At 41.5% G+C, this 13,501-nt stretch overlaps 1 protein-coding gene across 2 annotated transcripts in view; it reads left to right on the top strand.

Annotated features, from left to right (window-relative positions):
- The window catches only part of sephs1 (selenophosphate synthetase 1), a 58,147-nt gene that overhangs the window by 25,049 nt on the left and 19,597 nt on the right, over positions 1-13,501 (top strand). For both annotated transcript variants that reach the window (XM_072563047.1, XM_072563046.1), the window contains exons 4-5: positions 4,493-4,600; positions 11,239-11,393. In XM_072563047.1, the coding sequence (XP_072419148.1) occupies positions 4,493-4,600; positions 11,239-11,393 (263 nt within the window). The remainder of the gene's footprint in view (positions 1-4,492; positions 4,601-11,238; positions 11,394-13,501) is intronic.

The raw sequence follows: 13,501 nt of genomic DNA, 5'->3' as shown, positions 1-13,501 counted from the left end.
CTGGACATCAAGATGAGCTTCCTGCTAGGCAGATGCTTTATAGGGGAAGTGTCGATGGTCGGCATGATGTGGAGATGCCGGGGTTGACAAAGTTTAAAAATCGCAACATTTCAGGTTTAGTCCAAAGCTTTATTTTGAAGTACGTGCTTTCAGAGCACTGCTCTTTCATCAGGTATCTAGTGGGGAGGGATAAGACACAATTTATAGGAAAAGATCAGTGTCATGCAATTAAAATGATATATTGAACAAACCTAGATTGCTGTTAAGTCTTTCATCTTTTAGAATGGGTTGCAGGTTTCTATACATTACATTAATATGTAAATTCGAGAACTTCTTTTAAGGCACGTTCACAAGATACCTTAAGGTGACATCACAGCTCAGACATTGTACTAAAGGTATGAGTTTAGAGTCTTGTCTGTATCCTAATCTTGACTCTGGCTGATTCGATTTCCAAAGTAGGAATTTATAAAATGTTGTATGGATTGACTGCCTGCAGGTTGTGTGCTTTTTGAGCAGAAATAGAATGTATCTGAAAATGCAAATAAACCCTATAGATTTACATGTGTGGGGGAGGGCGGGGGGTTGGAGGGAGGCGGTGGGGGGGGGAGGGGGGAATATAATGCTGAGCTCATCGATCGCAAGAAACCATAATGACCTCCACAGGAGACAGACACATGATGCAACCGATAGGGTACCCTTCGTTGTCCAGCACTTTCCATGAGTGGAGAAACTACACCATGTTCTTCACAGCCTGCAACACATTTTTGAGGAGGATGAGCACCTTGCCAAGACCTTCTCTACACTTCCATTTCTCACCTTTGAACAACTGCCAAATTTTAAACACACCCTTGTTCGCACCAAACTGGTCAGGCTTCAGGACACTATTGACCACAACATCGTACAACCCTGTTAAGGCAATCCCTGCAAGACGTGCCAGTGTTGACATGGATACCATCGTTACAATTGGGAACACCGTCCACCATGTACGTGGCAGGTACTCATGTGACTTGGCCGATGTTGTTGTCTACCTCATCCACTGCAGGTAAGGATGCTCTGAGGCATGGTACATTAGTGAGACCAAGCAGATGCTACAACAGTGGATGAATGGACACTGCGCAACAATTGCCAGACATTGATGTTCCCTCCCAGTTGGGGAACACTTCAACGGTCAGGGACATTTGAACTCTGATTTTCAGTGACCATCCTCCAAGGCAGTTTTCGTGATGTGCAACAAAGCAAAGTGGCCAAGCAGAGACTGATAGCCAGGTTCGGTACCCATGAGGATGGCCTCAACCGAGACCTTGAATTTGTGTCACTCTCTACAGGTGACCCCACCACACAATACATTGTCACACAAGTGCACACGCACACACACTCCTGGATAATCACACACTCCTGCATACCCCCTCTCGTGTACACACGTTCTCTCTGACATGCACACATACCCTACACACTCATCCTCTCTCACACTTGTACTCCGTCACACACACATGTCAACACATATTCGGTCTCACTCTCTCACTCCTTCCAACAGCATGGAAAGTGGCCATTTGGTTCATTGAATCTGCATTGACGCTCTTGAAGAGCTTTCCAGCTGGGCCCCACCCCGTCCCATAACCCACATTTACTGTGGGTATTCGACCTAACCTGCACATCTCTGGACACTACAGGGCAATTTCGCGTAGCCAATCCACCTAATCTGCGCATCTTTGGGCTGTTGGAGGAAAGCAGAACACCCAGAGGAAACCCACACAGACACAAGCATATGCAAACTCCACACATACAGTCACCCCAATCGAACCCGGGCCCCTTATGCTGCATGCTGCCCTGGCAATTCTGCCATTCTCCTCCAGACTATCCTCTTGGATGTCCAATAGTACCATTTCTGGGCAAACTTCAGGGCACTGACTTGATCGTAGCTGTCAGCAGTCCTCCATCAAGTAGAGGGCGATGGCCTTTGGTCAAGGGTCCCAGCACAGTATGTTAAGGACAGACTCCACTATCGGTCCAGATGCTTGTGTAGTGCCAGTTGACCATCAGGTAGTTGGGTTCCTTTCTTCATAGGAGATGAAGGGCCAAATGTCAGACAGCCCAGCACATAGCTTGGCCTTTTCTGCTGTGTCGTGCACAGTTTCTCCTAGAATGAGAGAAAGGATTGAGTGAGGTGAAAATAGGTGGCACAGCTGTTAATGCTGGTGGGGGAAAATGTGGTGAAGCCTTTGAGTAAGTGAGTAGACCATGCAGAGGCCATTCGGGGTTATGAGGATGGGGTGTTGGGTTGCTGAGAGCAAGTGAGGGAAAACGCTTGTCAGCTACAATAAATGGTAGAATCAAGCTAGTATCGGACGCCAGGTGTGCCTAGGGCAGGATGGATACTTAAAGAGCCAGTTTGAGAAAACTCGCTTGGTTGTGCACTCAAAGCCTCCATGAAACACGACTAAATCGGCACAGCCAACAAAATAAGGTTTAGCCCTTTGATTCTGAATCTATTCTGACTCACGTTCCTTCAATTTGATTGTAATGCCTAGATTAGATTACATTACATTACGGTGTGGAAACAGGCTCTTCGGCCCAACAAGCCCACGCCGACCCGCCAAAGCGCAACCCACCCATACCCCTAACCTAACACTACGGGCAATTTAGCATAGCCAATTCACTTGACCTGCACATCTCTGGACTGTGGGAGGAAACCAGAGCACCCGGAGGAAACCCACGCAGACATGGGGAGAACATGCAAACTCCACACAGTCAGTTGCCTGAGGCGGGAATTGAACCCAGGTCTCTGGCGCTGTGAGGCAGCAGTGCTAACTGTTGTGCCACCTAGTTCTTTATTTTACCTAAAACTGAAGACCAGTTGATCTGTAGTATTTCATGACTTTCACTATGGGTTTCTTGTTAGCAAACCATGCAACTAACCTTTTTATGAAGAGTTAATTTCCTCCTTGCATAGCTAAGTGTCACAACAGACATTAATCCATAAGGGGGAAATCATGTGATTATAATGTGCATGGAAAGCATCTTTTCACGACTTTATTATGAATCCAGTATAACTATTAATACAAGCACACATATAAAATGTGTTAGCAAAATTGCATAACCTGTTTAACTTAAATAGGGTAACTTTTAATGAATGCTTAAATTGTTTAATAAATGGCAAAAATAATAATCTGTGGTGGTTAATGCAGTTCCTGCTCTTCACTACTTCCTGTCCAGGAATTAGAATGAACTTGTCCCTCAGTAAAGTCAGAATCATAGAATCCCTCGTGTAGATACAGGCCCTTTGGCCCAGCAAGAACCTCCAAAGACCAACTCATCCAGACCCATTTCCCCTACCCTATTACTTTACATTTACCCTGACTAATGCACCTAATATACACATCCCTGAACACTATGGGCAATTTTTAGCATGGTCAGTTCACCTAACCTGCACATCTTTTGAATTGTGGGAGGAAACTGGAGCACCTGGAGGAAACCCACGCAGACACGGGAAGAATGTGCAAATTTCACACAGTCACCTGAGGTTGGAATCGAACCAGGTCTCTGGCGCTGTGAGGCTGTAGTGCTAATCACTGAGCCACTGTGCTGCCATTATGATATTCGAAGAAACCTGACAAGGCTTCTGAAGTCTTGTGATAGCAAAAGCATTTCTCAAGTACAAATGTTCTTCTTGTGGGCATTATTCAGTGTCAGTACTCTGGTGACTGGAAGTACTTGTGAGCCATATCAGCAAATAGTCACCCTTTGACATGACTGGTTGTGGTAAAGATGAAAGAAAGTGATGCCAGGGAACCAGGCACAAACATGTTTGATGTAATAATACCAAAGCTTGCAAACAAAACGCAGTGTTGTCTCTTTCTACTGAGGGATATTAGACAAGAGCCGGTGAGAATACATGATATTGTGTTTCAGTGGCACTTTGGACTGTAGGAAAATTTACAGTTCAGGCTGAGACGATCGTTTAGCCAAAACCAACTGCTCTTTTGCACCTTGTTGTGAGTTGCATGCTTCTTCTATATAAAGAGCCGCAATCACTTTCCTACTATACACAGTGTGCAGTAACCTGTAAGATATTGTCTGCAGCAGCCTGGAACGACCGCATGGTTTAAAAGTTACGAGCCATTATGATCTTGGCAGCTACAGACGGTGCTGTCCATGCCCTGTTTTGTGATTTTGCTGGCATTTCACAGTGCATTTGTGGTTTGCAAAGTGCAGCCTGAACACCACCTGTGAATAAAGTCTCCAATATAGTATTGTCGTCTCTTTTTCTGTGCAACAGAACGCCATTAACATAAAGCAAGTTAGTAAATTTATATCTACGTGAATTTTATTTTGGATCGACATGCTTTAGATTTTACTATAATAATTTTAGCTTTGTAACTTTTAGATAGTGTTTTTGTATTGGAGTTTTCCTTTTGAAGAATCGCTTAGATGGTAAGTAATATGAAATCAATATTCTGATTCTTGTTTTCACTCCTACCTTCAATTTTTACAGGGTCGAATTGCTTGTGCCAATGTTCTAAGTGATCTTTATGCCATGGGTGTTACAGAGTGTGACAATATGTTGATGTTGCTTGGAGTCAGTAATAAAATGACAGATAAGGTAAGTTACAATATTAACAAAGACAGCTAAGTAATGCTCGTAGCATATTTAAGTTTCCAAAGTGTAATCTTTCTTTAAAGGCAATGGTCAATTAACCAACGGAACAGTAGAAATGTGAAGTAAAAAGAACTGTGTTAAATTGTAAACAAAAGCACTGGGAGTGTATAGCATCTATGGAATAAACATAATCAGCATTCCAATTCATACACTTAAGAGTCATAGAATGATATAACATGGAAACAGACCCTTCAGTCCAACCAGTCCATGTCAATCATATTCCAAAACTAAACTAGTCACACCTACCTGTGCTTGGCCCATATTCCTCAAAACATGTTTTATTCATGTATTTATCCAAATGTCTGACATGTTGTAACTGTACACACATCCACTATGTCCTCTGGAAGTTCATTCACTCATCAACCATGCTCTGTGTCAAAAAAGTTGCTCCGATATCTTTTTTTAAATCTTTCTCCTCTGACCTTAAAAATATGCCCCGGAGTCTTGAAATCCTCCACCCTATGGAATAGACACCTGCCATTCTCCACTACTTACCTTTTTAGTTTGAAAGAAAAATACAAGTCCAAGATGCTTGAGACTTGGGTGTGTTCTCTTTGGAAAGAAGGCTAAGAGGGGATTTGATAGAGACATACAAGATGATTAGAAGATTAGATAGGGGAGACAGTGAAAGTCTTTTTCCTAGGATGATGATGTTAGCTTGTACAAGGAGGCATAACTACAAATTGAGGGGTGATAGATTTAAGACAGATGTCAGAGATAGGTTCTTTATTCAGTGTGGTAAGGGTGTGGAATGCCCTACCTGCCAATGTAGTTAACTCATTAGGGAGATTTAAACAATCCGTGGATAAGCACATGGATGGGATAGTGTAGGGGGACTAGCTGAGAATAGTTTATAGGTAGGCGCAATATCGAGGGCCGAATGGCGCGTTCTGCGCTTTTTTGTTCTATGTTCTGTACAACTTGCTGACTGACTTGCTGTGAGCAGTTTGGTACTCAGTGTTTTGCTGAGTACAGTTAAAATAGCCTTCTCGGGCTCCAGGACAACATAACATTTATCTTAGAATACAGATGGAACCAGAGTTATTGTCTCCAAGCTGTAGTTGTCAATTCACAGTGCTTGAGTACTTTGACATTAGTGCTGTCCTTTTGAGTGTTTTATGTGTAACTAGAGTCAGAGTTGCAGACATATACAGCATGGAGACAGACCCTTCGGTCTAACCCGTCCATGCCGACCACTTATCCCAGCCCAATCTTGTTTCACCTGCCAGCACCTGGCCCATATCCCTCCAAACCCTTCCTATTCATATACCCATCCAAATGTCTCTTAAATGCCACTTCCTCTGGCAGCTCATTCCATACACATACCACCCTCTGTGTGAAAACGTTGCCCCTTAGGTCTATTTTTTTATATCTTTCCCCTCTTGCCCTAAACCGATGCTCTCTAGTTCTGGACTCTGACCCCAGGGAAAAGACTTTGTCTATTTACCCTATCCATGCCCCTCATAATTTTGTAAACCTCTATAAGGGACACTCCAGGGAAAACAGCCCAGCCTGTTCAGCATCTCCCAATAGCTGAAATACTCCAACCCTGGCAACATCCTTGTAAATCTTTTTTGAACCCTTTCAAGTTTCACAACATCATTCCGATAGGAAGGAGACCAGAATTGCACGCAATATTCCAACAGTGGTCTAACCAATGTCCTGTACAGCCACAACATGACCTCCCAACTCCTGTAGTCAATACTCTGACCAATAAAGGAAAGCATACCAAACGCTTTCTTCACTATCCTATCTACCTGCGACTCCACTTTCAAGGAGCTATGAACCTGCACCCCAAGGTCTCTTTTTTTCAGCAACACTCCCTAGGACCTTACCATTAAGTGTATAAATCCTGCTAAAATTTGCTTTCCCAAAATGCAGCACCTCGCGTTTATCTGAATTAAACTCCATCTGCCACTTCTCAGCCCATTGGCCCATCTGGTCCAGATCCTGTTATAATCTGAGGTAACCCTCTTCGCTGCCCACTACACCTCCAATTTTGGTGTCATCTGCAAACTTACTAACTGTACCTCTTATGCTCACATCCAAATCATTTATGTAAATGACACAAAGTAGAGACCCAGCAGCGATCCTTGTGGCACTCCACTGGTCACAGGCCTTCAGTCTGAAAACCAATCCTTCACCACCACCCTCTGTCTTCTACCTTTTTGAGCCAGTTCTGTAACCAAATGGCTGGTTCTCCCTTTGTTCCATGAGAGCTAACCTTGCTAATCAGTCTCCCATGGGAACCTTGTTGAACGCCTTACTGAAGTCCATATAGATCACATCTACCGCTCTGCCCTCATCAATCTTCTTTGTTACTTCTTCAAAAAACTCAATCAAGTTTGAGAGACATGATTTCCCATGCACAAAGCCATGTTGACTATCCCTAATCAGTCCTTGCCTTTCCAAATACATGTACATCCTGTCCCTCAGGATTCCCTCCAACAATTTGCCCACCACTGAGGTCAGGCTCACTGGTCTATAGTTCCCTGGCTTGTCCTTACTACCCTTCTTAAAGAGTGGCACCACGTTAGCTAACTTCCAGTCTTCCGGCACCTCACCTGTGACTATCGCTGATATAAATATCTCGTCGAGAGGCCCAGCAATCACTACTTTAGCTTCCTGCAGAGTTCGAGGTACACCTGATCAGGTCCTGGGGATTTATCTATCTTTAACCGTTTCAAGACATTCAGCACTTCCTCCTCTGTAATATGGACATTTTGCAAGGTGTCACCATCTATTTCACTACTTTCTATATCTTCCATATCCTTTTCCACAGTAAATACTGATGCAAAATACTCGTCTAATATCTCCCCCATTTTCTGTGGCTCCACCACAAAGGCTGCCTTTCTGATCTTTGAGGGACCCTATTCTCTCCCTAATTACCCTTTTTGTCCTTAATGTATTTGTAAAAACTCTTTGGATTCTCCTTAATTCTCTTTGCCAAGGCTGTCTCATGTCCCCTTTTTGCCCTCCTGATTTTCTTCTTAAGTATACTCCTATTGCCTTATACTTTTCTAAGAATTCACTTGATCTATCCGGTCTATACCTTACATATGATTCCTTCTTTTTCTTAACCAAACCCTCAATTTCTTTAGTCATCCAGCATTCCCTCTACCTATCAGCCTTTTCTTTCACCCTAACAGGAATATACTTTCTTTGGATTCTTATCTCATTTCTGAAGGCTTCCCATTTTCCAGCCATCCCTTTACCTGCGTACATCTGCCCCCAATCGACTTTGAAAAGTTCTTGCCTAATACCGTCAAAATTGGCCTTTCTCCAATTTAGAACTTCCACTTTTAGATCTGGTCTATCCTTTTCCATCACTATTTTAAATCCAATAGAATTATGGTTGCTGGCCCCTAAGTGCTCTCCAGTCACCTGCCCTGCCTTATTTCCCAAGAGTAGATCAGGTTTTGAACCTACTCTAGTCGGTACATCGACATACCAAATCAGAAAATTTTCTTGTACGCACTTAACAATTTCCTCTCCATCTAAACACTTAACACTATGGCAGTCCCAGTCTATGTTTGGAAAGTTAAAATCCCCTACCATAACCACCCTATTATTCTTACAGATAGCTGAGATCTCCTTACAAGTTTGTTTCTCAATTTCCCTCTGACTATTAGGGGGTCTATAATACAATCCCAATAAGGTGATCATCCCTTTCTTATTTCTCTGTTCCACCCAAGTAACTTCCCTGGATGTATTTCTAGGAATATCCTCCCTCAGCACAGTTGTAATGCTATCCCTTATAAAGAACACCACTCCCCCTCCTCTCTTGCCTCCCTTTCCATCCTCCCCTGTAGCATTTGTATCCTGGAACATTAAGCTGCCAATGCTGCCCATCCCTGAGCCATGTTTCTGTAACTGCTATGATATCCCAGTCCCATGTCCTAACCATGCCCTGAGTTCATCTGCCTTCCCCGTTAGGCCCCTTGCATTGAAATAAATGCAGTTTAATTTATTAGTCTTACCTTGTCCTTCCCTCCCCTGACTCTGTTTGACTTGCTTTTGTTCTCAACTGTACCAGTCTCAGATTGATCTCTTTCCTCTCTATCTCCGTGGGCGCACCCCCCTCCCCCCCAAACAAGTTTAAATCCTCCAAGCAGCTCTAGCAAATCGCCCTGCCAGTATATTAGTCCCCTTCTAATTTAGGTGCAATCTGTCCTTCTTGTATAGGTCACTTGTACCTCAAAAGAGATTCCAATGATCCAAAAATGTGAATCCTTCTCCCATACACCAGCTTCTCAGCCATGCATTCATCTGCTCTATCCTCCTTTTCCTGCTCTCACTAGCTCGTAGCACAGGGAGTAATCCAGATATTACTACTCTCGAGGACCTCCTTTTTAACTCTCTGTAATCTCCCTTCAGAATCTCATCCTTTTCCCTTCCTATGTCATTGGTTCCAATGTGGACAATGACCTCTTGCTGGCCCCTCTTCCCCCATGAGAACATTCTGCACCCTCTCTGAGACATCCTTGATCCTGGCATCAGGGAAGCAACGCACCATTCTGTTTTTTAGTTTTGCTGCTGGCCTCAGAAACTTCTGTCCATACCACGGACTAGAGAATCCCCTAATGCAATTGATCTCTTGGAACCCGATTTACCCCTCATTGCATTAGAGCCGGTCTCAATGCCAGAAACTTGGCTGTATGTTCCCCTGAGAATCCATCACCCCCTACATTATCCAAAACAGCATACCTGTTTGAAATGGGTATAGCCACAAAAGACTCCTGCACTAGCTGCCTACCTCCCTTACCTTTTCCTGGAGTTAACCCAACTATGTGACTGTATATCTGAGATCCTCCTCCTCATCCTCCATATTTTAAGTTTAAGAGAGACATATCTCCAAAAACACCTAATCGACAACGAACTCACTCTACTCACTACTGCAGCCTTTCTGTAGGCCTCTTAAAACAATTAACTTATCTGGTTCTGTGCTGTGGACTTCACTCAACAGTTCCTCCAAGATCAGTCTGAAAAGTAAAGACTGCTGGCTAAGTTGGTAAAGCAGTTTAATGATTTTGTTTTTAAAAATATAACTTAGAATGTTATAATTAGAGAGATTTTGGTCATAATCATTCTAGAAGAGTACGGAACTTTGTCTAGTGTTCTAGTTTTCTGGGGTGAGTTTATGGTTGTATGAAAGCGCAATGAACTGACATGAGTTCTTCATGACAGAGAATCTGTGGAATCCAATTTTGTACATGTGTTGTAGGGTAAATTTGCCAGAGGTCTTGAAACAGCCATTCCTCACTGTCTCAGCCAGAACCTGAATATCTAGACCAAGGTATAATGCTTTTACGAAGAAAAACAACCACTTGAACACTACCCTATAAAACTACACACTGTCAATACTTGGAAGGGATTTTTTTTTGTCACTCTGCTAAGAGTGCATTTCATGCTTCAAGTCAGTTCTGGTATGGAAGTTGGTGTCAATAATAACTGCTCATACTAAGATTTTACTATAGAGTTTGTTTTTTTAGTCTTGGGGAACTATTAGTTTTATCTGTTGATAGTTTATCTTTTCCTATGGTCCCTGCTGGTATTTGTCCGGCAAATATTCAGAAAAAGAATGCTGTTGCTAATTGCAGGGAGTATGGACTACATTTTTATATTCCATGGATTGTGATAGGTCAGCATGAAAGCAGTAATAATTCAAATGTAGACTACAGTAATTAGATCAGTAGTGTAAACCATTTTCATGCTGAATTTGTTACCCTTTTACGCCAGGTTTGAGCCCAGTTCCAATCTCTACTGATCATTAGTAAGAAGGCTGCTATCTGAATTGGATTTGGGCAATTTAAGGTTAGGGTTTAATTGTTAGACACAGCCCAAAGTTGCTACTTTGCACTCACAATAAGCAAACTCACTTAAGAGACCTATGTGGGTGCCTCGAGTGAAATATTAAACCATTCAAATTGATCTGTAGGAGTATTGAGCTACTTGTCTACCTATCCTGGAATTGTGTAAACTAAATGTTTACGTCAGTGTCTATTTTGCATTGTTTTCTGAAACTTGGATGTTTACTGATTTAAGGAATTCTGACTCAGGATTGACCACTCAACAACTTAGTGCTGCAAAGAACAGCCTTTTTCAAATCCTTGGAATCAGGAACTTCAAATAGAATAACTAATGAATAAAATAGAACTAAGTTACTTTTGTTAAATAGATTGGGTTAACCGAAACGAATGCCTTCATATTGGCTCCTTCCAGGCCAAGCATCACATCTGCTTTTGAGAGGTTGGGGCTATTTCATATGATTGGGAAATTGACAGCACATCTACATTTAACCCAGTCATGTATCAGTCTCTAACGTCATAGCTTAATAAACAATAAGTAGAAAACAGTTTTGATTTGACTTTTTAAAACAATTGCTAATTATTGATAATTGATATTGGCTTTCGTACATCATTTGTAATCCAAGTAGTTTAAAATAAAAGTGAATTAATTAGGTGTGCAACACAAAATTTATATCCTGACTTGTATAACATTTTGTAAAATTTTAAGAGCTGGAACTGGCTTTGAAAAATATTAAGTTAATCTTAAAGTCTCTAATTGTGTTTTACATACAGGAGCGGGACAAAGTAATGCCACTAATAATACAGGGTTTTAAAGATGCAGCTGATGAGGCAGGTACATCGGTAACTGGTGGACAAACGGTATTAAACCCGTGGATCATTTTAGGAGGTGTGGCCACAACAGTTTGCCAACCAAATGAATTCATCATGTAAGTTTTTAATCCTTGGTATCTGTAACTATTCTAACACAAAAATGTTTCAGATGTATATTGGATCAAAGATTATGGATATTTTTGCCTTGTTCAAGATAAATGCTTGTCTTTGTTGTTTAGGGATTTTTCATTTAAAGTTTCTATTGAATTTACTGCTAAATTTTGAGGTATTGAATGTAAACTGAAAAGGGTTGGAACTGATAGCTGGAGCCACAATATAACAGTTTGTACTGCTTTGTTTTCCACTCTGAACAGACCTGTTAACAATCTGTGTAACTCATTTAACGCAGCCAATAGTGAACTCTTCCAATCACTTAAGGATTACAATCCAATTGACACAAGATGCCAGATGATATGGCACTAAAAAAATTGTCAATATGTCAACATTGTCAAAATCTTGCATTATGTGCAATCAATACTCAAGTCCTCACTAAAGAATAAAAATAGCCCTGGAAAGGTAGGTAATGGGTTTCTTCGATGCATTGTCGTAATTAAATATTGCAAATGGACAAAATGTCAGATATTTCTTCATTCCCATGGGAATTTACAGCCATCATATCTTTTAAAAATGCACCTGGGATGTTGAATAGAAGCCCAGTCCATTCCTATAAATTTTAGATAAAATGGCTTCAAATACTCCTGATTGCAGTTTGGTTGCATTCCATAATAATTGTATTGGTGTTCATGTGTTTGGAAAAAAACATCTCTGAACTTCTGTGGTAATTTTAAGTTGCAGATGTGATTTATTCAAATGTCATTCATAAAACGTAAATTTTTATAAAGCTTAACTCCTCACTCTGTCAATGTACTGCTTTATTTTTTTCTGAACCGACTTTTAAAGCACAAATCTTAGTTGAACTCGTCTTTCAGTCGTTATCTTTGAGATGGAAAGCTCACCATTTGGCATTTATGATCACAGCCTTGTGTCATGCCACTTTGACAACAGTATTTTATTGACTACCCAATGAATTTTTTTTTACTGTGAATGTTAGGTATTTGCAGTGGATTCTGAAACTTATTTATTTTTGGTTACTCAGAATATGATATTATTCTCCAACAAAGCTTGAAACCAATAGAAGAATTTTTTTATCAAGTTTGCCTCTTCCAAAAAGTAAACTTTTAACGTGATCTTGTCCATTAGAACTTATCATTTTGACAGGTTGGGCATTCAGTTTTATGGTGAATACAAATATTTTGTGGTTTGTTGTATGACTAAATTGGCTGCCTCTAATTGTATATGTAGTATTAGACCTTGTATTATCACACCCTCCACTTTGAGACTTCAGGCTTTAACTAGTCATAAGTTATATGTAATTACTGTTTGATCATTTAAATCCAATAATAATTGCAATAAATACAAATGACTTAATTTGAGGAAGCCCTGAAAGAAATCTGAAATAATAGCTGCTTTCTCATATTGTTCTTAGAAAGTATCTGGCCTCTCTCCAGCTTTACTGAAGCTGTACCTGAAGCCTCCAGGAATTTACAGGGGTGGTTTTGCACCCTCATTCTTGACAGTCTTGGAACACTAAAGTGCTATGTTGCCCTCTGGTGCTGATGTTTTGGTATTTTCCTCATTTCACTAACTTTGTAACATAAACACAGCCTTAAAAAAGTTTAAGGGCAAGGCTACCACTAGGTGGTACACCGCGCACACGCAGAATTGGAACATTCTGTCAATGCAGTGTGGTCTGGGGCTGGAGCAGGGGATCCAAGATTGGAGGACTTTAGATTAGATTCCCTACAGTGTGGCGGGAGGCCCTTCGGCCCAACAAGTCCACACTGACCTTCCGAAGAGCAACTTACCCAGACCCATTCCCTCGCTGACTAATGCACTTAACACTAAGGGCATGGCCAATTCACCTAACCTGCACATTTTTGGACTTTGGGAAGAAACCGGAGCACCCAGAGGAAATTCACGCAGACACAGGCAGAACGTGCAAATTCCACACAGACAGTTGCCCGAGGCAGGAATTGAACCCGGGTCCCTGGTTGTGCTGACCGCTGAGCCACCGTGCCACCCTATGTGCAGATTTAACTTTTGAGATCAGTGCAGTCACATATTCAATTAGCGATCACTTTGGGCAGCAAACTTCAATATGCTG

The sequence above is a fragment of the Chiloscyllium punctatum genome, chromosome 44 (genome assembly GCF_047496795.1).
Source record: "Chiloscyllium punctatum isolate Juve2018m chromosome 44, sChiPun1.3, whole genome shotgun sequence".
In the NCBI taxonomy this organism is placed as follows: domain Eukaryota; kingdom Metazoa; phylum Chordata; class Chondrichthyes; order Orectolobiformes; family Hemiscylliidae; genus Chiloscyllium; species Chiloscyllium punctatum.
This window is presented reverse-complemented; position numbering and strand designations above follow the sequence as displayed.